At 31.7% G+C, this 25,465-nt stretch overlaps 4 protein-coding genes across 5 annotated transcripts in view; 1 reads left to right on the top strand and 3 right to left on the bottom strand.

Moving 5' to 3' along the window:
- Positions 1 to 163: 163 nt before the first annotated feature.
- LOC115234470 (40S ribosomal protein S25) lies at positions 164 to 1,638 on the top strand. Of its 2 annotated transcripts, none has more exons than XM_029805566.1 (3): positions 164 to 297; positions 1,043 to 1,135; positions 1,332 to 1,638. In XM_029805566.1, the coding sequence occupies exons 1-3, from the start codon at positions 295 to 297 to the stop codon at positions 1,593 to 1,595; spliced, it is 360 nt and encodes a 119-aa protein (XP_029661426.1). In that variant the 5' UTR covers positions 164 to 294; the 3' UTR covers positions 1,596 to 1,638. The 2 variants fall into 2 exon arrangements, with proteins under 2 accessions (XP_029661426.1, XP_029661427.1); XM_029805567.1 differs by having other exon boundaries at positions 250 to 402.
- Positions 1,639 to 1,854: 216 nt separating this feature from the next.
- On the bottom strand, positions 1,855 to 18,402 carry LOC115234502. Its single transcript, XM_029805636.1, is given in 35 exon segments — positions 1,855 to 2,343; positions 2,345 to 3,483; positions 3,584 to 3,749; positions 4,301 to 4,386; positions 4,666 to 5,387; positions 5,472 to 5,988; positions 6,083 to 6,305; positions 6,404 to 6,595; positions 6,731 to 6,779; positions 6,865 to 6,980; positions 7,078 to 7,194; positions 7,385 to 7,488; positions 7,645 to 7,828; positions 7,919 to 8,043; positions 8,176 to 8,277; positions 8,472 to 8,813; positions 9,701 to 9,883; positions 10,031 to 10,259; positions 10,377 to 10,795; positions 10,871 to 10,984; positions 11,100 to 11,348; positions 11,499 to 11,817; positions 11,901 to 12,213; positions 12,336 to 12,524; positions 12,600 to 12,968; positions 13,116 to 13,263; positions 13,337 to 14,687; positions 14,771 to 14,831; positions 14,939 to 16,402; positions 16,520 to 16,748; positions 16,833 to 17,315; positions 17,404 to 17,497; positions 17,740 to 17,926; positions 18,029 to 18,186; positions 18,263 to 18,402. Coding segments are annotated over 34 exon segments (10,932 nt in total). The 5' UTR covers positions 18,168 to 18,186; positions 18,263 to 18,402; the 3' UTR covers positions 1,855 to 2,135.
- On the bottom strand, positions 18,347 to 22,349 carry LOC115234468 (nuclear pore complex protein Nup85). The gene is made up of 10 exons (XM_029805562.1): positions 22,199 to 22,349; positions 21,683 to 21,788; positions 21,234 to 21,581; positions 20,730 to 21,109; positions 20,346 to 20,665; positions 20,066 to 20,283; positions 19,768 to 19,986; positions 19,543 to 19,642; positions 19,267 to 19,465; positions 18,347 to 18,692 (listed from the first exon to the last, which is right to left on the bottom strand). Exons 1-10 carry the CDS (start codon positions 22,226 to 22,228, stop codon positions 18,666 to 18,668), a joined length of 1,947 nt encoding a protein of 648 aa, XP_029661422.1. The 5' UTR covers positions 22,229 to 22,349; the 3' UTR covers positions 18,347 to 18,665.
- A 564-nt stretch (positions 22,350 to 22,913) lies between these two features.
- The window catches only part of LOC115234415 (bifunctional purine biosynthesis protein PURH), a 4,094-nt gene continuing 1,542 nt past the window's right edge, over positions 22,914 to 25,465 (bottom strand). Inside the window, exons 2-6 of the mRNA XM_029805472.1 lie at positions 25,175 to 25,378; positions 24,753 to 25,041; positions 23,779 to 24,663; positions 23,396 to 23,660; positions 22,914 to 23,229 (exon numbers count right to left, since the gene is read on the bottom strand). Of these exons, the coding sequence (XP_029661332.1) occupies positions 23,110 to 23,229; positions 23,396 to 23,660; positions 23,779 to 24,663; positions 24,753 to 25,041; positions 25,175 to 25,378 (1,763 nt within the window). The 3' untranslated portion in view covers positions 22,914 to 23,109. The remainder of the gene's footprint in view (positions 23,230 to 23,395; positions 23,661 to 23,778; positions 24,664 to 24,752; positions 25,042 to 25,174; positions 25,379 to 25,465) is intronic.

The raw sequence follows: 25,465 nt of genomic DNA, 5'->3' as shown, positions 1-25,465 counted from the left end.
TCGGCAAGGGGGGCGGGTGGGGGGGGGGGGGAAGGTAATGAGTGACGAGTTGACGGATAAATCGATGCGTCACGTGCTGGAATAAGTTCGCGTGCGAAATGAAATTCGCCACACGATGGAATAATCTATCGAAATGGCGTGTAGTTGTGGCTTTTCGCGACACGATTTTTCGTCGCGATTTCGATCAACGTAGTACAGGATATCCGTCGTCGTAGATGGAGCCACGGTCGTCATGATATTCGACATGGCGCTCGGCTGACTTCCGCTCTCTTTCTCACTCGATCATCGGCCATCATGGTAAGTTTTCACGTGTGAACTGTGCGATTTCGGAGAGTATTTTTATCGTAATCCTAAGATAAATCCGTCAATATTACGTAAAAGCGTGAAGATTTTCGTAAAATGGTAAATATAAATTGAAAATATGTTTTGGATGCGATTTCGTTTATGAATGAGGAATGTAACCTGTCCAAGGATCCATGTGCTGTATACAATCCATTAAATATATAATCCTGTTGGTTTTGAAAAAATGTGAAGGGCAATATTTTTTATGAAGAGAAATAACGATTCTATATTGGTGGTTCAAAGATGCAATTAAAGAACAATTAATTATATTAATAGAAATATATCCTATCTTAAGCATACTAGTACTCTCAGCAAAACGTATCCATCTGTATGTGTTAATGTTTTTATAAATTTCAAGCAATTCTTTCTGTTTTCTTTTTATGTTATTTATTATTAATATAAAATAATATGCAAATCAATTTTAATATATAAAATGAATATATAAAAATATATAATATACTTTAGACAATACAAAACATCTTTAAAATACCGCTAATATATTCTTTTATTTGTTTTCAAATATTGAAGATATATATATATTCGGTTTAAATTATATAATTCTTCATCTCTATGATGACTAAGTATTTGCTAGATAACTATGACAGTAAAACACTGATTTAATGAGTCTGATTACTATCTTTGGAAGTAATCAAATTTTGTCTTGTTATGAGTATATCTTATGTTTAATTTATTATTATAGCCACCCAAAAAGGATACGAAAGGTTCTTCCAAACAACCTCAGAAAACTCAGAAGAAGAAGGAGGGTGGATCTGGTGGAAAAGCTAAGAAGAAGGTTTGTTAATTTTGTATCATATATGATTTTGCAATAGATTTCAAACAATTCATCTCTTTTAATGTATACATATCAACTTTATTAATTGTGAAAGCAAAATCTGATTTAATGAATTGGATGAGATTCAAATTATGTATCTTTAATGTTTTATTTTGTAATAGAATTATTTTAACATATTTCCCCCTTATACTTGCAGAAGTGGTCCAAAGGAAAAGTACGTGACAAATTAAATAATCAAGTACTCTTTGATAAACCGACATATGAAAAATTATTAAAAGAAGTACCACAGTACAAATTGATTACACCTTCAATTGTTAGCGAGAGATTAAAAATTAGAGGATCTCTCGCCAGACGGGCTCTGATAGAGCTTCAGCAAAAGGGCTTGATCAAGCAAGTTGTGCAGCATCACGCACAACTTATCTATACACGTACTACTAAGGGAGACGATCCAGCAGTGTAACATGTTTAAGTCAATTTAATAAAAAACTTAAGCTTATAAAAAATGCATCACTATTTTTAATTCTTTAATCTTATTACTTTCTTACTTGATTACTCTCTAAACCAATCAAAATACAAAAATAATATGTTTAGGCCATAAAAAAAAAGCAAGAGCTTTAAATAAATTATTTAACTAAATTAGATTAACAATTCAATTCGATTTTATATTATTACAAGAAAGTGGAGATAGGAAAAATGATGCTTATAAATATAAAATCATTTTATTATATCAGTATAGTATAGAAAATAACTATATAAAATTGTTTACTTTATATAAAATTTTACTATATACAATTATATGTTACAATTTGAAGACGTGCGCGAACAGAAATTTATTCATTGTTTGAGAAAAGGAAAAAATAAAATTACACATTAATAAGTATTTTCCAGTTTTGTATAAAATCACAACACATTTTGTATAAAATATTAGTGGACATGAATCATTATTTTTTCTGCCATGCTATTTATATTTCTTTATCATACAGAGTATTCTTTATTTTATCTATCTATTTAAAATATGTTTATCGAAATATTTAATCCCACGTTTTGGCTTCTGATTTCGCACGAATGTATTCGCAATGGGAACAATATTTCGCATCTACATTTGCCTCATGTTACTTATGCAATTTCCTGACATCTGTAACTCACTATTTTTTGGTGGATATTGATTAATATCACTGTTCTCGATATCATATCTTACCTGTTGTTGAGTAATCTTCTTGGCCATATAATCAACTTGTGCATTTACGCCGCTTATCATCAACATTGCTTTTCTGATTTACAAATAATTCCGGCTTAGAGTCGATCAGACTTTGTATTTTACATAAATCTATACTAACTTTGAGAAAAGACTCGCTATTATTATATCTGAAATTGTTTTCACTATTACGATTTACAATATTTTCATTAAATGTCAAGCATCGAATAAACTTTACGGAATCGGATGTATCAATTTGCTTATTTATAAAATGCTCATTAAACATAATGTTCGAAACACGGGTGGCACTCCAATTTGCAACTTTTGGTCTCATGACGTTTGTATTGTCTAAATGTTTATAACTATTAACTAGTAACATCGTCTGAGAATCGTCTGTATGATCGTTTCCAATTTTTCTATTGCTATCCCTATTATATCGATTTGTAGAAACAGTGATATCATCCTGCAATATTTTCTCAATATTTTTATTCGTTTTAACAATATTAAAATCAAAATCAACTTTGTGTACTATGCTGCTAGTCTCTTTACAAAAAGATCGAGCAATTTTCTCTTCTGTAGACGCAGGCGTCATATTGTATATAGATACTTGTTTATGCTGCTGTACATCTTCCCAATTGACTTGCAAGGTTTGTTTGCGATCATTCGAAACGAACGTTACGCCATCCATTACACTATCCTCTACATTCTTATTACAAATTGTTGGATTTAATGTATTTAAATTAGTATCGTTCGAAACAAGATGCATCTCATTATCCATTTCACCACAAAGAGAATCATGAACGGTCACTGTGTCACAAATGTCATTCACTAAACTATTATCAAATATATCGTTACACGAAAGCATTTTCGATCTAACAGGATCTAAATTCTCTTTTGTATCGTCCTGACCATGTACTATGTACTTGGTCTTATCATGATTCAAGTTCTCATTTTTCGAAGAGCGAAACAACTTGAAGAATCGTTGTTCTGCAGTTTGGATACCATCGATGTACTCTATACTGGACGAAGCTTCACCTGATGCATGATAGGACAATCCTTTCGATTCCCGTTGTGCAGCTATGTTCGATTGAATCTTGCTCTCCTTGGAATTTTTTATCGGTATATTTACAGAGAAAGTATCATACAAAACCATCTGCATATATATAGAAATATTGTGATTAAACTCCGCTCTCGGTAAAAACTTATTAATAATTTATTATTATAATCGATTCCCCTACATATGTGAAATATACCTGAACATTGTCTGGTTTGCAGACTCGAAACTTCAGATCATGTAAATTCATATACTGCGGTATCAATCTAGGTTGATGACAGGTGCTATAGTTATTTGTGACTCGGGGGAAGACGCTGTTGGTCGCGACAGGATTGTGCGATTCAATGGCTTCGCTGCTGTCCGCACTATACATTAATAAATTAATATTAATCTATATGCATCTTTTATATCAGTCTTGTTCTTTTTCAGCATTTTATTTCCAATTTCTTTTTTTTATCATGTATTTTTTTTCTATGTATGTATCTATGTATTTTTTCATCTATGATGAATTACAACAGTATACATTTTGTTAATAGAAATCTCTCTCTCTCTTAATTAGCTTACTTTGTCATTATTTTTTGTGGCTAATAAATATCTTTTTCTCTTTCTCTTTTTTATAACAAAATCATTAACGAACATATTAATTTATTGCAACAAACAGTTCAATTTATTGCAATAAGAATTGAAGAATTTACTATTTAAGGAATACTCCTACATGCTATTTAGTATATAATAAAGAAAATTAAAAAAAAAAGATTTTTTGTATTCTCAGGATGTCTCTTTATATCCACAAAAAAGTTTATTCTGATATGGTCAATAGTTTTCTAAAAAAACTTTCATAAAAATTACCTGTTTTTAAAGCTGTTACACGAGAATCTCTCTTTAAAGAATTTGTATTGCAGTATATTAGACTCACCTCCCACAGGATTCACTTGATGGATCTGTCTTCTTTCGGCCGGTTGAGTCAATCTCAGCAGGGCAGGTGCCTGCATCCCCGTCACACTGTTAGAATCGCAAGATATACACTGGAGAGGAGGCACGGGGAAATTTGCTTGCAATAACACACACTCCCCGCACCGTTTTCTCACCAGAATCAATAATATGCTCATAATATGTTTACTATTACTTTACAAAGCGTGAACGCGGGGTTTACAGAGATTTAGTGTACAGAAATAAAACATTTTTAAAAAAATAATTTATTTAAAAAATAGTGTGTAAAACTAATCAGAAATTATTTACAATATTTATTTAATATTTAAATTTTTTAAATAAGTTACTTACAAGTATGTTGTTTGAAAAACTATCGCCAGGACTGGATACATTAGTAAATATTTTTTCCTTCATCAAGGCAGTATTCTTCTTATCTAACATTTTTGTCTGATTGTCGTTTGCAACAACGGGCACATTTGCATTAAATGCTCTCACCACCGATCGGCTTACAGTTGGGAAATCATTTGGCAGAATGATGTTCGATAATGTATGGAGCATATTTCTATTGATTTCTGCATCTTGATTAATTGTAAGATTCGAGTCTGGCATTAATGTGGGATAAAACTTTTCCAATGACAAGTAAAGTTGATTTTTGCGTTTGCTACTGGGCAAGTATGTCTTCCTCGCTTTTCCAGAATTTTCGTTACTCTGTTGTACATTAAGTGATGATCCGTTTCCTTCCGAATAATTTCCTGTGACTTGATTCGTACGTTTTACATCATTCTCCTTACGAAATGATATGAGTTGGGTAGACAACTCCTTTTGATTATATAAATTGGATGAATTAGATAAATTGGAAGATTCGTTTAAAAGTTCAGATGTACATTTCAAGAGATTGTTATTTTCATGAATCTCATTGGTCTTGCTTGGAGATATCTTTTCATTTTGCTGTTTGCTCGCATTAGTTGTAACAACATCGAGTAAATTAGTTAATTGTATTGAATTCTTTTCCCAAGACTTTTTGTCACAATTATCTCCTTTGATTTTTTTACAATTACTGGTAACACTGTTTGCTGAAAAATATAATATAATGTTATGTTATTACCATTGCAGTTATAATATATATGTATAAACTCCTCTTCTTTTTCTCAAATTACCTTCTTCGTATATGCGTTTTGGAGGCGCGATGTACGTGACGAGTTTCTCCAACGATTTACTTGTCGAAGGAGACGCGATATCGATAGAATTCTCATGTAACGCGACGTCAGGTACACTTTCGAACACTTCGGGCGGTAGAGAAGTAACGTTAGTAATTTTAATATTCATAATAGGACTTCTGCTTATATTCTCTGTGTCCAAGTTATCCAAATTATTATCATTTGAAATGAAAAGATCTGGCGTGGATTCTCGCAATGTAGCTGCCTCAAATAGTTCAGTGGTAGATTCACTTTTGTTTGAAATGTTTTGTTTTGATGCGACAGATTTATGTAGCTCAATATAATTTTTTTCCAATAAATTAGTCGATGTTGCGTTTGAACATGTAGTTGTTAAATTTTCTATTGTGTTTAACTGTGACTTTATAATATTCTTTGATGATGATATATGAGGTATACTTAATTGAGATGTCGATTGCAGTGGAGTTAAACGATCTGTTCTTCGTTTTAATGTAATAATCTGCAATAACAGAAAATATGTACGTATATGATATTGATTTTAAAAAAATGCGATTTTCTTATTTATAAAACCAATATATTTTAAATTCGTTTACTTCTACTTCATTATCGTCATCGCTCTCAATTGTGATAATATCCGTTTCCTTTCGAATCGGTTGAGATGTTATGTCATTGCTAGACATCTGTCTTTCTTTCCGAGTATTATTTTCGTTATTTCTCAAAGATTTTTCTTCATCGTCATTCTTTGATGATGCATTGGTATCTTGATTAAGTTCAGCAGTTACATCCTTCTGAAAAGCATCATGTGTAAATTCCAACCTATTAAATAAAACAAAAAATTAATTTTCTATTGTAATAGCACATTAAATTTGAAGGAATATTATCACTATGATTATTATCAGTTATTATGATCCAACCATTTAATCATTTGCTGCTGCAACTTAAAAGAGCGTGGTCCAGGGCGTATTCTAATATCCGTTCCGATATCCGACAAGGATAACGCAGATGAACTAGAACTAAAACTGGGTGATGCACATGGCACAGGAAACTCCATTCCCACAGAAATGTCTGTATCACTATTTGAGTCTAAATTAGAATCTCTACTCAAACTAGAAGTAACAGCAAAAATCATATGGGTTAGACATGTTATATAAATACGATAATTATTTGATCCAAGATAAATGAAGAAAAATTTTAAGAATTTTTAACAATCTATACAATTACAAGATAAATTTATTACATACCTATCAGAACTGTTCTCTGATTCCGCATCTCCATTATTTTTAGTGTTATCTTATAAAAGAAAAAACACAATTATATAGATATCATAACATTTGTTTATAATGTATTTCTTTCTATAAATTAAGGAGATACTTACGTAATATGGAAGTACATTCAGTGCATTCCCATATAGGATTAGCCCATTTTAATTGCCCACATGCCATGTGAATACCTTGCGATCCACAAGTCCGACATAACGTCAATTCCCATTTACTATAATATTTCACAAATATTTTATAATGATTCACATATTTAATACCATATAAAATTTTTTAATACTATTATAAGCAATTATTACTTTATTACTTACGCATTACTGCTAACATGTTTTCTTCCCTTTGGACAAAGACATTTTACTGCATCACACTGATCATGTCTATACAAAAGCTCTTCAAATGCATTTGGTACCAATTCCCAAGACGCATCCCTAACATTACATAAAAAATATGTTTTTATTCTGTGTTATGTAAAACATATCATTAACTTATCAATATTAGCAACATTAATATTTTAATCTAGAAGTAACTTTTGGCTTTATAGAGTCAACTAATGTACACACAACTTAAAGAATTCCAAAAAGCGTTACAAAAAATGACCTGTGAAAATTCTATACTTACTGACTCGGGATAAAAATGCCGTATTCCAACATAGCATTACGGAAATCCTGTTTATTGTTACAAAGAGGACATTTGAAGAAATATCCCGCACTTAAAGCAAGTTGCTGAAATGAGGAATTGTCTTGGATATAAATTTATATTTATGCTATAAGCATAGTAATGTTTCAAAAATGGGAATATCATTGTAATTTAAAATTAATATATATCAAACAATCAGTATAAGCTTTTCATGCATGAAAATGAATATTATTATGACTAACCTGAACACATTTACGATGAAAGAATGCATTTTTTTTACAACAGGGGGCCCATAAGGTTTTTACAAAATCAGTGGGGTTTATCTTGTCGTAACATATACAACATAATATATTATCTAATGAGCTAATCTGCTTTAAAATATGTTCATCGATTCGTTGCTTTGGTCTATGATTTATACAATATGATCTGAAACATTCCAATTATAATAAATTGGGATTATACCAAAATTTTTACAGTTACAGCACCTGTAAAAAATGGTTTGATATTTGTCCTTACCTAAATTCTCCGAAATATTGATGTAATGAACCAGCCTTCAAACCACAAGGAAAATGAAATATTCGTTTACACTTTACATTACAGCAGCCTAAAGTAGCACCAATCTTTTTGCAATACGAACATGCCTAAGAACATCAAAAACTACTTGTCAGATTAAATTCATAATTCAGTGTTTGATAAATATGATTAAATTATTTATAAAATATTTAAGAGTCATATATAGTAACAGAGAATATCATCATTTTTAAATTATATACCAATCTTTTTCCTCTGCGAAGTTCCTTTTGTATATCTTCTGTTAGAAATCCAAGTATACCCTCGTCGTCCTTTCCTTTCTGTTCCATGTTTGAAGAAAGAAGCTAAAACAATGCACATATGAATATATTAACAATATAATTCTGACTAATATACTATAAGCCTTCTGTATCTAAACATCTTAGAAATTTTTTAAATTCCATATTTAACGATATTAGAGAAAACAAGATAGATTAAAATCTCGACTCATTTAAGGTTATTTCGCTTAGCATTTTAGTTATTAGCACTTTAAACCTACCAAGCAATAATAATGTGTAACAATTCCATTATATTCATGAAATCTGCCGTACTCCAGTTCATTGTTCTCTGTTAAGTTGCAAAAACAACAGACCTTGCGAGAGGAGTTGCCCCTGGCGGACATTATGCCTGAATGACAGAAGATCGCAAAAAGCTCGATCAAGATTGAAGAATGGGAATCTTTTGAAATGATAGCAAATCGCAAACCGCGAGCACCCAATTTGCAAGATGTGGGCTCGATATGCCATGACAAACGATCGCTAAACCATTTGTTAGCAGTTTTACGGATGTAACAGCAGTTTGATGTGCAATGGTTATTTAACAGTGCGAACAGACGAAGACAAAATCACCTGGCTAACACGCAACGAGACGCTCGTCGTCATATGAAGGCTAAAACGCCGCAATTTATCAATGATCATACGAGAGCTAGAACACTCGCCGGTGCGATTTCTTCATCGCCGATTATGTTCTCGACATCGCGCTTATCTCGTTTATAACAAATAAAAACTTTCAAATCGCGTCGACGCGATGGCCCGTTAATATCGTTAAACGAGAACGTGTTCGAAGCGAGTCATGTCACGAGTCGTTCGCAAGAAACATTTCTGAAGGTATTAACAATTGTAATTTCATGCTTTTCATAGTTATATCTATATTATTGTGTAAAATTTGTGCCTCTTCAATCTCGAGAAAGCTTTCAGGTATTTATAAACTTATTCGACGCGTATAAAATATTCAGCTTCTATTTGGAGGGAAAACGAATTACTGTGTGCTCGTTGCTGATTGGTTGTGCTGAATTGCGTTCAGAAATTCACTGCTAGTACTAGAAATCTATAATATATGTAACGTGAACTATAGATTTCCAATACTGGCAGTGTATTTTGGAACACAGCTAGTATCTAAAAAAAATCGTGTTTCTCATTGGTCGTTTCGTAAATTGGTTAACCAATCGGTAGATTAATTATTATATCTATTCTTAAATGTATCGTATGTATACCAAAGATACAATTTTATTCAAGAGGGTCAAAATTTTATATACCGTACTTTAGTCCAAGTTAAATATTTAGATTATTTAATCCTATATATTTTTGATTATAAAAAATAATATTAATCTTAACAATATTACATGTTACAAGATTAACAATGTTAAATATTACTCTGTGAAATATTTGTAATTTATAAAAAATAAAAAATCTTTATTTATTTCAGATAATAGATTTACTTCCATCATAATGAATACCATTCAGCAACTGCATTCAAATCTTCGATTCCATTTGAATTATTTCCATAAATAATGTTATTTATGTAAGAAACTTGCGTAAGCTCTTTGCGAGCTTGAGCCATTCGGTATAGAATAGGGCAATCCAAAGATGAGCATTCTATATCACCTAATCGCCCAATACAGGAATGACAAATCTACAAAAAAAATGCATTACTATATAAATAGAAAATATTACACATAATTATAGAGAATTAATAGAAATTTTAACTTAAAAACAAGATTCAATACAAGCTCGCTCTTAACAATAAATGTTTCCATAATATTTTTTCCTTTGTCCTTACAGCAGCTATTTGTTGTTGATTTCTTTCCAGTTGCCTTATCTTCTGAAGAAGTACAAGAATTGTTCGGCTTGGTTGTGAAAGGCATTCTGGACAAACTTCTTTATTGGTTTGTTCTCCGCAAGTAATGCATGTAATAGAATTGAAGAACTGACGAATAGTAGATTTCGAATTGTCTTCTCCTAAGCGTACAATATTACTGAAACTGGTGCGGTGAGATATTTCTCTATACCTACGTACAAAAATATAATATTATAAAATGTTTCTCTTTCATGAGTGAACTGAAATTATTGCAAAACATGTGATCTCCATATGATTGAAAGTATTCATATGAATTTAACATACTTACCATACATTGAGGTCGATTCCGAATAGATTGAAACAGCGATTGAGGGGCGGTATGATGACTTTAGTTATATAGTACACGGAATTTGGAATTAACCCTGGATCGATGATAACTTCCATCGGCGTACGCACGCAATGGATGAGCGGCTGATTCGGTGCACCAGCAACGATGATATATCGAACGCGCTCGCTGATGCGTGGCACGGCGCGTGGATCTTTCCTGATCAATCTGCGCGTCAATTCTAGCGCCGGCACGCAAGCGGATGGCTTATATCCGCGCATCCCGCGAAATTCTTTCGCAAATGTCAAATCTTGTATGGACACGCGTCGCTGAAAGATCTTATCGAATTGTCTGATAACGTATAGCTTTACTAGAGAAATATCCTTTGTATCGAATAAAATCTTCAGGGCTTTCTCGAGTATCTGCAATATGAGAAAATATTTAAATTTATTGTAAAATCAATCACGAGGATAATTTTTATTTGTCACCTTGCTTACTTTCGAAACTGCAGGACATCCGTCTCTGCGAACAGTCTCAATTCCTTTCGCTAGAAACTCGGGCTTCTCCTGATCGCGCGTCTCGTACATGTATCCGCAATATCGTTTTTTCGTCTGAAATAATACATTTATCAATTTAAAATATTATTGACCTCTTTTTGTAATGTGTATCAATATTGCTGTATATATTAATTTTATTATAATTATGTCATTTTTCTTGATATCTTACTTGTAAAATAGAGGGATAAAGAACTTTCTCAAATTTAAGTTTAACAGGCGGGGGATTAATCGCGGTTACAGCATCCGCGATTTCTTCGCCGATAGCAAACGCCTCTTCTCGAGATTTTCCAGCTAATAACACAAATAAAGAATCTGTATCTCCGTAAACTACTCGAGCGCCCCATTTTGGAGTAGATTCTACTAGCTTGATCGCTCGTTCCAATGTCTCTCGTCCTTTGCTGACAACACTGTCGCCTATCTATAAAGAACTCGTCAAATAAACAAAAATTTCTACAGAAAATAATATCGATATTGAAGTAATATTTAAAGAGTCTCATCAAATTAAGTTTATGAGTATGTACTATTTTCAATTATCTTTTTTTATATAACTTGAAAACATATATCATACCTCAATACATGGCATTCTGCCACTAAAATTTGCGGATGTATAACCATAAGTGACATTCGCGATTAACTTGAGGCCCAATTGTTGCGAATGAAGAACACGGTGCAATGTGCGATTTTCTGCTGGATGTAACTTCATAGATTCCTTTACCATCAAACGAGTATTTAAAATTTCCGCCAGCATACGCGGTAATATTCCCTGACGTACTTCTTTCTTCACAAACGCTACACCACAAGGTGAAAAATTTATTTTGTCTTGCAACTTTAATGCAGTATTCTTTCTTATCCTTAACGTCGCTGCACCGAACTCGAATGGACCGTATCTAACGAAGAAAAATATCGAATTAATGAATTTAATCCAAATCTCTTTTTGATATTGCCGTTTATATATGTTAGATATACTCACTGGCCTATGTGTTCTATTCTTCCTAAACAGGTAGAGAAACAGTAATTGTAAGCAATAATCATACTTGGATACAAGCTCTGGAAATCGAGTACAATCAATGGATCAGTATAAAATTCAGATTCGGGTTCCATAATCAACGGTAGACACTCCGGCGCTCGCATTTTGGCTCTTTGATGCATGGATGGTGAGATTGGAATATAATTCATGGGTTTTGCTAATCTTAGCATCATGGACTCGACGCGAAATTGTGAACCTCGTGAAAAAACCTCGTAAAATTGTATACCAAAGAGACGGGCGTGTTCGCATGTGCGACCTACATGATATGAAAGTTTAGAATAAAATAATAAATTTTAAGATTATCAAGTAAATAGTAATAAATATATTTAACACATAAAAAAGTGTAAAAAACAAATATAGAAAACTCATTAATCTCACCTATAATATCTAAATGATTTAAGAGCTTAAGAGTGCCTACAACTCTAATAACATAATGATGTATAACTCTGCTTTTTATTATCATACTCTTATGTTTCCACCAGGTAGACAATATTTTGAAAGAAGGGCATGGAATTCTTTCGTGTAAAACATGGTGCATAACATTCTCGAAGGTATATGTTAATAGTGCTGGAAGAAATTAAGTCCCTTTTTATTATTTTAAATAAAAGAAATAAATATTCGCTTTGAAAATATACAACTCACCTGCCTCATGCCTCATGATTCTCCAAACATCAAGGATATTGCGACCAAGTACTTTTATTTCACTTACATCATTCTTTTCAGATACATGACTATCGGACTTGGAAAATATATGTATATGTGGAACTTTTGAAATTCTTATTGGAAAATTATTGAGATTAAGATGAAATGCTCTTTGAAAAACATAGCCCCATGAAAGCATTTCTACTTCCCAACCGACTAGAATATCTGGATTGTACTGTTCAATTAATTTTACAAGACTATTGAACATATCTTGTTCTGTCATAACATATAGTATCGGACACATTACACTCGCAGAATGGATCTTATTAAGTCTTGTACTTACAGAACTAGGATTTACAATTATAGCGCCTAAAACAAAAAAGTTTATTATTATTAATAATAGTATTGTGTGCTGTATGAAAAAATAATCTTCAATTTTTTAATCAGTGAAGTAAAATCTTAAGGGAGATATATTATATAAGTTCTGTATATAAAATTACTATTTTTGATAATCACCATGTTCTATCTGCTCATTAGTATCCATCGGAACGTCATTATAAATCGCATAAAATAATGCAGCGATAGAATCATACTGTGGATCAGGAAGAAGATTTTCCCGAGTAACAGTGTGTACTTCGAGAGATAGTAATGTCAGATACTGATGCTGTGAAAAATTTAATAAGATATAAACCTTGGATTAGTTACACACGTAAGAGGAATTAAAATAACAAACTTACTACAGTGATCGCTCTAGCATTTTGAAGATTCTCACTCGAGACATTACCATAGCTTCCCTTAGAGCTTCCTCCCGTGCATTCGATCTGGCCATACGAGACACCCAGCTGCTGCTGCATCTTATTTTGTTTATATAATAACGGATTTTCTAATGCTTTTTTCAAGGAAGGATTTAGATTATCTCCCGATATTTGTGAATTATCAGAATTTTGTGTAAACTCGTATTTCCTGGTATCATCAGATGTTCCGCTGAGCATACTTTGCTGAAGCATTAATGAATCAGATTCCTCCATGTTTGAATTGTTATTTATTGAATTATTAGATGTTCTTTGCTGGGGCTCATCTCTTTCATTGACAATATTGATTGACGAATGTTGTATGTTGTGTACATTTAATTCCTTTTCTTTATTTTGTTTGTATAATTTGATATCACAATTTTTTTCTGAAAGATATCTTTTAGCTCTTATCCAATTTTTAATATCTTTAGAAGATGGCGGTACCATGAGTGGTTTAATTGTTAACAGATTATATCCTGCAAGTGACCGTTTGATATGATAAGTCTTTATACTTGCTCCAGAGGGATGAAATTCATTGACTTTCATTCTTCGCCATAGCTTGATACTTGTAATCTCTTCTAAACTAGATTTAAATGTAGGTATGTCGAAACGCAGAGTATTCGTGTTTGATGATTCTTTATGTTTCGCGTAATCGTTATTGTTGCCGAAAAATGGTTTTTGCGATCTATATTTCGGAATGCCGTACAATGTCATACTTTCTAAAATTCTTTCAGTACTAGGAGGTTTATACTTTGTGGTAATTGTAATTAATGCATTTCTTCGTGATCGATGAATATTTCTTTCCAATGAAAAACATTGACTGTCATTCTCTAGCTTTTCATTGATATGTTGGGTAAAAGTTGTATTACATACTTCGTTTTCATCTTCATCAAGATCAGTTTCAGGAATAATATCATGAAATGTAATCAATTCTTTCGCCAGATTACGTATGCCTGATGCATAGTTTCTCTCGGGCGACATATCATTACTACTTTTCTCCGTTTGTTGACTGCTTGGAACACTATTATCACTATTTTCATTGTTGGAAGAAATTGCAATTGCATCTGTGTGTGTTTGGTCAACAGAATGCTCAAATGCGATCAAGTTTTCAGATCGACTTATATGGTGATCTGATTCTGCAGGAGTATTTTCTATTTCATACAAAAAAGACAATCTCTTACGAATCTCCTTGCTTTTTTTAACCAACGGATTTTCCATTTTCTTTTCATGTTCTTTTATTGATTCATGAACTGTTGTTTTAGTAATTTTTACAGTACTTGTATAATCAATATTTTCACTATAAATATATAATAAATATTACTTACCATTTATATAAATAATTATATTATTTCTAAATTATTTAAAATATAGAAATCTTACGCCATATCTGTTTCATTAACTACTAATTTCTCTTGAACATTATCAGTGTCGACATTATTTTCTGAAAAAGAAAGAAAATAAATTAAATCAAAAGCATTTAATGTGCTATATAAATGCGCTATATAAATAAATAATTCTTTATAAATATAATAAAGTTACTTAAATTACCTAAATCTAACTTTGAAAAATTTGTTAGGCGTTTTTCACAAAGTAAGCTCACACGTAACGAACGTGTCTTACGGTTTGGTGTAATAGAAGTAGGAATATCGGATATCGGTGTGTATTGTTTATTTTTCGGAGATTCGTGTTGTCGTACAGGACTTCTACGAGTTTTCGGAGATGTAATAGTAATATCAAGAGGCGAGTAATTACCCGACAATTGTGGACTTCTGAGCACTTTGCTTGGAGAATTATATTTTCTTTTCGGTGTTTTAACAGCCATATTTTTTCGTTTACTAGGTGATTCGTAATCATCATCCTTGAAATCGAGCTTTCTTTTTTTCGGAGTAATCTGAACTATGTTTTGTGGTACATTCGTCTTTCCAGATTTATAAACGCATATACATTCCTCTTGTCTATCGATTGTAATATCAGCTTCGGGTTCAGAATCGCTCGAGTCAGTAGCTGTGGCTCCATCAACACTAGATATTATAAATTTCATTGGAAAATTGGATGGTCTATGGTTGATATTCAAAAAAATGTTTTGTTGAATACATGATTTTGAATCTTGCTTATAATTGCATTTATCTTTTTCGTAATCTGCTATATAATATTGGTTGATGTGTTCTAAACATTCATATGTTCCTATTTCATCTATATCATAAACATCTAAATCTCGATGGTCTGACTGTAATTGATATCGAGTAACACATAATTCTTTCTCTATCTTCTTATTATGTACAATTCTTCTTTTAATATTTTCTAAATAATACATTTTTCTTACAACAATACTGTCAATTTGTGAGTTTTGCAAATTCTTGCTAGTTTTCACAAATATATGAAAACAATATCTATTTAAAAAGTTGTATAATTTTTTTTTTAGATGATATCTGTCGGGATTATTTGCAATATACTCGATAATGTCCACTAGATATAAATTTCTGTATGAATTACACATTGCATAATTTTTTCTTGTATTAACAGCTGTAAAATATTTATTATTTTCAGAAAGGCATTGACCTATAGTACATGCTGCTGTATCGCTTTTAAATATCATCCTTATATTACTTAAATCATTTACAGTCTCTCTTTCATAATCTAACATATTTCCACATAAATCATAAATTCCATCAAGTTGGGGAAAATTCGTTTGTGTAACATTTATGTCACTTTCTTCATTAACATTTAAATCATCCACCGATTCCGTATTCTGTTTATCATTTATAATTTCTCCCACATTGCCATGCTGATTGGATCGTTTATGCATCGATTCCCAAGAACTTAAATCATCTAAGTCTAAACTTGTAATATTTAAATCCTCAATCTCCTCTTCCTCTGGATCATTTTTAACTGGTCCGTTAGATATAGAATATTGGGATCCGAGAACGCTATCATCATCTACATTAATCTTAATCTCATTTTCTTCCGCTAAGTCAGCCAACATTTCTACTAATTGTATATCATCTGCATCCACTGGACATACACAAATACATAAAAAGAAATAAATTATATATTTTATATAGTTACTTTAATGTAAATATTTTATTCAGGTATATTTAAAACATACAATAGTGAATATGTGATACTTACAAATACTTGTATCTGTTACATTACTTTGACTTCGATTTGCTTCTAAAAATGCTGATGAGGCTACTTGCAAAAATTTAAAATTATCAGAAAGTGTTCTTTCAATATTCTCTTCACATGCAAAAGATTCATTGTGATTTATAATACAAGATGCATTTAAGACATTTTCATTATCTTCTATTTCGATAGGATATGAAAATACAGTTGTATTTGAAATAACTGTTTCATTAGTCTAGAATAGGTAAATTAAAATTAATATACATAAATATGCATAAAACATACGTTAAATAAGTAATCCAATAGAACAATAAAATACTTGTGATATAGCATTCAGTCTTCTCAATAATTGACTCTTTTGATAAATATCATTGTTTGTTGGAGGCAGGATAACTTTACTAGGAGTTTTAGGATATAATAATTGTGATTTTGCATTTTCTAAACCAGCTGCAGTCCTCCTTGTTTTCTCCTCATTCCAGATTGCAGCAAGACCAGGATTCAGTTCCAATTTTTCAGTGACATTTTGTCTATTTAGAATATCTGAAACATGCGCATCTACTTCCAATTCGCACGTACTTTGTCTTGTTATAGATGTTGGAAGATACATTTGTGAGTTTATCAAATCCATTGAAGATTTGTTTTGACTGTTTTCTGTTGTACATCCTTGCAAAGAGCATCTGTATTTTATGTTGTTCAAATTTATTAAATTCATGCCATAGAGATTGTAATCTATCATAAATTGTAGAATATAGGGAATATGTGCTTCATATGGCTGTAAAGTTTGATTGAGAATAACACCATTCTGAAAAAATAATATCTTTCTGTTATTTGATATGTCTTCTAAAAAGGTATATATTTTATATAGAAAAGGAAAAAGCACTATTGCTTACCTGCAACAAATCTGCTGTTCTTTTAATTATAGCTGGATTATAAAAATATATCTTAAAAAATAAATGCTCTTTCTCGTGATAACCATAGAAAGGTCTGTAAAACAATGTGACATAATTAATAAATAAAACGAATAATGTATAAAAAAATATAAATATAATTTAAATTTCCCAGACTATATTAAAATGCTTTAAATCTTGTTTTTAACATAAGAGCTTTATCAATTTTTTACTTATTGTTAGTAATAAATACAATTATTATACAAATATTATAAATAAAAAAGATATTGTGTGATGAGATCTATTTATTATATAATTTCTGATAAGAATTGTTCTTACATTCCTGATACTTGTTGGATTTTGTAGACATGTTGATTGGTGGATAATGTAGAACCAAAAGATGTATTCAAAGCAGAATCAATTGATGCAGCCAGTTGATAAGCATAACTATCTGTATTCTCTTGAATAGTGCATGGTACATACATATATGGAAAGACACCATGAATATGCAGACATGTCTTTTTACCTAAAAATTCTTAAACTTTATTAAAATGCTTTAATGTAAAATATTTAATCTATCAAAAGATAGACCAATAATAAAATTATTGATTTTATATTTGATTCTTACCGGTGACAGTTGATCCGAATATCCTAATTATAGGTACCTTTTTTATCTCCGAACCACGAAATTCAGAGAATGTCACATCAAGTTCTGGTATCGGAGATGCTTGGTAACTATCAATATTTACTAAAGTTATGGAAAACATGCTGCATGAAATCTGCAATCTGCAATAAAAATAATGTGTGTAAAAAATATCTATAGATAAATAGTGAGACATACATAAGTTTTTGTAGTACATACAAGATGCAAAAGGACAGATTATCAAAATACAAATGAGATAAATAAAAGCAGAAGCGCAAGCAAAGACTGAAGAATAGATTCGTGTTTTTTTATAGCTGCACTTTTTTCCTATTTAATTAAAATGAAATAGATATACATTTAGAACATACATTTATGCGAAAAAGAAGAAAAATATAGTATAAACAATCGGGATACACTATACATTTACATTATAACCCTACACGCAGGGTTATAATGGCAAATATATAGGCTAGGTTCGAGGAGCACGCTTTTAGCGCTATGAGCATGTTCTGTCCTTGTTCAACTTTTGATAAGTAATAAAGATAGAACGATGCTGTTAGCGTCTCCCCGACCTAGCCATAGTGGCCATGTTCAACAAAACAATTGCTGAGTTATCGTCTTGTCAACACTCGACGTTGATTTGTTGGTTCTAAAAGTAAGAGCCAATTACGTTGGATTGCTATTATACTAACGATAAGCGGTTGCAAGAAGTTTAGTTACAAAAAATAAAACCTCTAATTTAAAAAGATGCACTTGATTTATATAAATCAGGGAACAAAAGAAACATAGATTTCTTCATCGTAATTGATCAATTAAACATTAAACGATTCAAAAAAAGCATTTATAAAAAAAGCATTTATAAAATCAGATGTGGAATGTATTCTTAAAATAATATGGGATTCAAAATAACAAAGAATGGAATAAAAAGATTCTATTGTATTCTCCCCTTTAATCTTCGTTTATATTTTATTTGTTGCAAAAGCTTTTGTGGACATATTTTTCATCAATTGCTGAGCAACTGTCAGAATTCTAAAAATTCTTTCTGTCAACGCATCTCCAATAAATTTGCTATACAACAAATGAAATATTACTTAAAGATCATTTTCATAACGTTCAAATTGTTTATATTTGTATAAATTGCAAGATTAAGTAGAAAAAGATACTGATAACATATTTTACAAAAGAAATGAATTGTACAGCAATGAATAATGTCAATGTTCAACCTGGCAACCTTCTAAGCTTAAAGATCGTGCCAGGTTTCGTGCAACGCCTATTCGGAATATGGAAACTTTGTCTTGAAATTTCGGATCATCGCCGTGAGCTTCTGCGCAACGTAGCAGTTCGTAACAATCATTGGATGAAAAAATCACATCTTCCGCTTCTAATAATGGTATAGCATCCGTGAGCAGAATAGACCAAAAACTGAGGAAAAAGAGAAAGTTACAATCCATAAAAATATTAAACATAAAAATATTCTTAAGATGAATAATATAACTTACTATTTTGGTGTCAAATTCGAGACTAAGAGGGATACTAATAAACTTGCTGCTTCTCGGTACTCGCCCATTCCATACATATGATGAAATTCACAATATTTTCCTGAAAGCAATAACACAAATTGATCTTATTAATTATTATATATAATTAAAAAAAGGTAAAACAATTATATGAAAATTATCATTTCCATCAGTCATATTTTCATTTTGCTTTTTATATTTTTTTACCTAAAAATGTAAGCCTATCGCTGGCCAGCATGCAAGAACCTAAATTTTCCAACAAATCGCGACACTCTAATTCCCCGTGTTCTGCGTAATGTTTTAAAAACTGGTCCGCGATGTATGTAGTAAAATTGCCATCATGTGCCTTAAGCGCCCACATGAGAGCGTTGCCCAATCTTCCTTGTCTTATACTCTTCATCCCTTGAATTTTGCATATACTGGCAACTGAAACACGCACGCGTTTCTGAGTTATAATAAATATTATTTAAAGTCAAAGAGAAGAAAGAATGAAACTGAATTTTACCAACGTGCGGCATATTATTGTCCCGTGCGATGTCGATAATCTTATTGATTCTCGCTTCCGTGCCTGTCGGTAGCGACTGCAACAGAATTTCTAATCTGCCCAAACCTTGTTTAGAACAGTGTATCAAGTAACTCGCACCACACTGCCATAACGAGTGATGACTCATTAACATAGTACCATACTCTAATATAAGAGATTCGTGAAGTTGTGCAGTCACACTGTAACAAATTGCGAAATATTTCAATTCATCATCAATGATTTACTTTGCATTCATACTTACTTTGTCTTTTCTTTGTTTAAAATATTTAATTTTCCACATTTATACAAGAGATCTATTAAATGAGCTGCAAACCAGCCGTTATCACTCATATATTGTATCTCTTTGATAACTTGATACAAATCATTTTCTATTAAAGCAAGAATTACTCGATCTAAGTGTCTATTAGCTTGCCATCTCTCAGCAACACTGTTTGCGTAACGTGAAAGCTCCAGTTGTTTGCAACAAGGAGCCGAATAAAATAATTTTGCTGCCAATAATTCATACCATGCTTCTGTATACATAGAATATTCCCACAACACTGATTCATCTCCTGCTATTAACTGTAGAACAAAATTTTGTATATTTGAAAAAAAAAAGAATGTGTTAATATAATACTTAACTGACCTTCATGAGCATCTCCAGATTATTATCTATAACAAAATAGTTAGTTTCTAGATTTGAGCAAAGATCCATTTGCCAATGTTTCCATCGTATAATAAACTCATTTACAGAATATCCGCCATATACATTGTATACCGGCATTGTTCTGATAATATTGTCTGCAGTAATGAATGCTGAATGATCTGCTTTGCTGTGCAATGCTAGAAGATGGCAGACTAAATTTAATTTCCCATGAAATGCACAGCCCATTACAGCTTCCCAATAATTCGAATTTTCTAAATCAGCACCAATAGCTTTCTTCGACAAAATTTTTGAAGCTACTAGCTCTCTTGAAGGAAAATGAAAACTGATCCATTCTAATAATTGCGGCAGTACAACGTCACCTATGCACATGATGCAATATATAAAAAAAAATGCAATGTATTTAAGGCAAATATTATTTTCTAAAAAAAATTTATATGTATAATTATACTTAATATTATTTCATATATATATGTATTAATTTACCTGGTACAGTATCAACATAGAGAATTTCTGTCAAGTGCCAGATGCATTCCACTTGATAAAATATAGTGAGAAAATTTTCCAGCATTGTTTTTTCTTCCGATAGTGGCTCTTTTGGTAATATCTCTTGTAGATTTTCAACACATGCTCTCAATATAGATCTATATTGTTTACTGTGTTTGAGAAGTTCTGGCCTAATGTCACCAGAAGAAAAGGATTTAAGATTTTGTACTGACAGAAAAATACCATTGCTTTCATTAACCAATTTACGTAAAAGAGGTGAAAATAATATGATATCTGGCCGGAGAAAATGCACTTTTGCTTCACAAGGTGCAAACTGACTTTTAGTATCTGAAACAAGAATTGATAACATGAGGAAATGGTAATATACATAATATATAATCACATTTTTGGTTTATATCCAAAGAAATATGTAAAAGTTCTGCAAACACCTTGTGAAAACTTATCTATATGTTTGTATGCATGAATTCCAAATCTATTGCTATTAATCCAGGTTGTCGCAATACCTGCTTTCCTACAAACATCATCTGCTATAACCTGCAAAATACAGAGAGTATACAAAAGATTATTATTTAGTAAGCAGAACTAAATTCTTAATTTTTTTTTAGTTTCTTTCTGATCATTGATTGTTCAATACAAATTCAAAATTGCAATATAAAAATATATACAAAACACAATTGTTCAAATACAGATTTATATAGAGAGATTCAATCAGATAAATAAATAACTGCAATATTCATTAAATAATATTTTAATTTACATAATTTAAAGTTTAGTGTTTTAAATTTGATTTAAATTAATTAACTTGAAGTTAATAATTATCCAAGTTTATATTAAAAAATTACAATAAAACGAAAAATGTTACGATATAATAATAATAATTAATTTTTATAAAGTTAGTTTTTCTTATATATATAAGTAATCTTGCACGTGTATAGTTTACTAACAACTATTTGAGCGTTATCACTTTCGTCCATAATTATTCAAATTACTATTGAAGCGATATTAACTTAGTTATTATATTGAATTTGTGTAAATAAAAACTTTGGCGGAATACACCGGGTTATCAAATCGATCTTAGAGACCTCGCGCGGTGACAATGTGAAACTATAGTGTCAGGATTACCAACGCTGAGAAATAAATTCTCGGTCTCTATGTAGACGTGTATGTCCGTATATGTATAAACTATACACACAATTGCATTGCTCGCGTGGACGCACCGTGAAGATAAAAGATAGAAAAGGATTGACGATCACGCTATCCTTGTTTCTCTAGCGTCTAGCGTTTAGCCGTGACATTTCTCAGGCTTCTCTCTGTGATAAGCTGGCCACACACACTTTCCGTAAGACGTAACAGTAAGGTACCGACCAATCGCGTTGCTCGATTCGGCCGAATCGAGCAACGCGATTGGTCGAAACCTTACTGTTACGTATTACGGAAAGTGTGTGTGGCCAGCTTTAATCTCAAAACTCCTTATTTATCAATTTGCTTATCTGAAGAAATTATAGATAAACTATATATACATGTGTGTGTGATGTGTATACACCTATTGTATATACAACTACTGATGAAGCTATACACGTACTTTTTATTGAAATAAAGCTAAAATATCAAAACATGTGATGAAACTTATAAATTATTGCAATAATATACATGCATATCTGGAATTTATATAAACGTTTATTAATAATATATAGTTGTGTACATAAATTTTGATATTAAAAGAAAAATACAAAAATATTTTGTGGTATTAGTTTTCTTGTATATTAGAACATTATAATAGAAAGAAATCTTCTTTCTTTTGGAATGTATAAAAATATAAAAATACCAACAATGATATATAATTTGTATCTTAGATCTAATGGTGGAATAAGCGGAAACTAGTGTGAATCAGCACTATTTCATGCTCGTTGCAAGCTTCGATTACTGCTGCATCATTTGTAGAACCAGCAGGACTCGCAATATACTTGACACCACTCTGTAATGAATGAAAAAAAGATACATCATCGAAAAAAATTTATAAATGATGTAAATTTATATCTACACGAAAAACAAATCAGCATTTAACACATAATTTTAACTATTTAAATAATTATATCATGGAAATATCACAGAGCATAATATAAGTGATACATTGTACGTACAAGTCTAGCCCTATCAACATTATCTCTGAATGGAAAGAAAGCATCGCTACTCAGAGCGACATTATTCAATTTCTTAATCCATTCAATTCTATCGCTTTCCGATAGTTTTTCAGGTATTTCTTCATACATGGAGGCCCATGTAGCTTCATCCATATCCTTTCCCACAGACCCATTGACATAATTGTCGATAGCATTAGAGATTTCCGCTCTCTTCACGCCTTTTTTAAACTTCATTCCTATCACTCTTGGATGCTGACGAAGCCACCTGTAAAAGAGAGTACAATATCTAAAAATATATACATACATAATCAAAATATACTCTAATATACTCATATCATATCTATAATATTTTCATATAAAATTAAAAGAACCATATAACGAACCAGTTATCGGCCTTATCTCCGGCAAGCCTAGTGCAGTGAATTCTAGATTGTTGTCCTGCGCCAGTGCCGATTACTTGTCCATCTTTCGCATAACAGACTGAGTTGCTTTGCGTATATTTGACAGTAATAGTTGCTACGATTAGATCGCGGATAGCATCCTCCGATAGAATCTTCGATTTCGTCGTTACAGCGTTATCAAATGTCGACTTGTCGATAACCGCATCGTTACGTTTCTGTTCCATAACCAAGCCATACAGAATCTTGCGTTCCACTGCAGATGGTATATAAGAAGGATCAATTTGAAGTATACAATATCCACCATTCTTCTTCTTCTTCAATATTTGAAGAGCTTCCTCCGAATAGCCAGGGGCAATTATTCCGTCTGAAACCTCTCGCGATATTATCTTCGCCGTTGTAACATCGCATGGCTCGGACAATGCGATGAAATCGCCGAAACTGGACATGCGATCAGCACCTCGTGCACGAGCGTAGGCAGTTGCTAGGGGTGTAAGTTGATCGTAAAGATCGTCCACTTGACACAGCTTCGCCTGTATATCATCCAAAGGGACTCCAACCGCGGCGCCAGCCGGGCTAACATGTTTGAAGGAAGTTGCCGCTGGCAAGTTTAGCGCGGATTTTAATTCCTTCACTAATTGATAACCATTCAATGCGTCACATAGATTGATGAAACCTGGTGATCCGTTCACTATAGTCAATGGCAACTTTTCTAAGGTAGTGAAAATCTGTGCGGGTTTTTGATGTGGATTCATGCCATAACGAAGAGTAAGTTGCGAGATTCCAGCGCTATATTGCTTGCGAAAGTAATCCGAAATAGCGTTGTCATACTCGGCGGTATTAGTGAATGCTTTCAAGGCTAAAGTTTGCCTACAAATTGTATAAAAATGTTAAGCAACAATTTTAATATAATTATATAATAGCAAGAGGTACAAATTTACATTATCACAAGAACTTACCTAGTTTGTAGAGAGGTATTTTTATCAACAGCAGTTTCCATCTCTTTAATGATCTTTTCATAATCATTGGGGTCACAGATAACTGTAACTCTGTTATGATTCTTGGCAGCAGCTCGCAATAAAGTTACACCACCAATATCAATGTTCTCTATTGCATCCTCAACTGTCACATTTGCTTTCGAAATAGTATTTACAAAAGGATATAGATTGCAAACTACTACTTGAATAAGATCGTAATTTTGCTTCTGAAGATCTTGAGCATCAGAATTGGTCAGCCTGGCAAGAATACCTGTTAATGTAGAAATAAGAATGTTAAAGTTGTAAATATTGATTTGTTATAGTTATATATGAAATGTTTGCTATGTAATATATTCATTAGATGAATCTTATCAAATATTTTGATAAAAGATATTTATCTTTACCAGCATGTATAGCAGGATGTAGAGTTTTCACACGTCCATTAAGCATCTCAGGCGCTCCTGTAACTTCCGAAACATCTTGTACAGGTAAATTAGCATTTCTCAATGCCTGTGCTGTACCTCCAGAGGCGATTAATGTTAATCCAAATTCATGCAGCTTTTTCGCCAATGGTAACAAATCAGTCTTGTCAGATACACTTAATAGAGCTGAAAATTTCAAAAAATTTATAAATATTTCTATTATCATATAATTATTTACAAATTATAATATAAAAAATGATAGAAGAAAGAAAA

The sequence above is a fragment of the Formica exsecta genome, unplaced genomic scaffold (assembly GCF_003651465.1).
Source record: "Formica exsecta isolate Colony F162 unplaced genomic scaffold, ASM365146v1 scaffold2, whole genome shotgun sequence".
Classification (NCBI taxonomy): domain Eukaryota; kingdom Metazoa; phylum Arthropoda; class Insecta; order Hymenoptera; family Formicidae; genus Formica; species Formica exsecta.
Note: the sequence above shows the minus strand (reverse complement) of the source record. Positions and strands in the feature narration are given on the sequence as shown.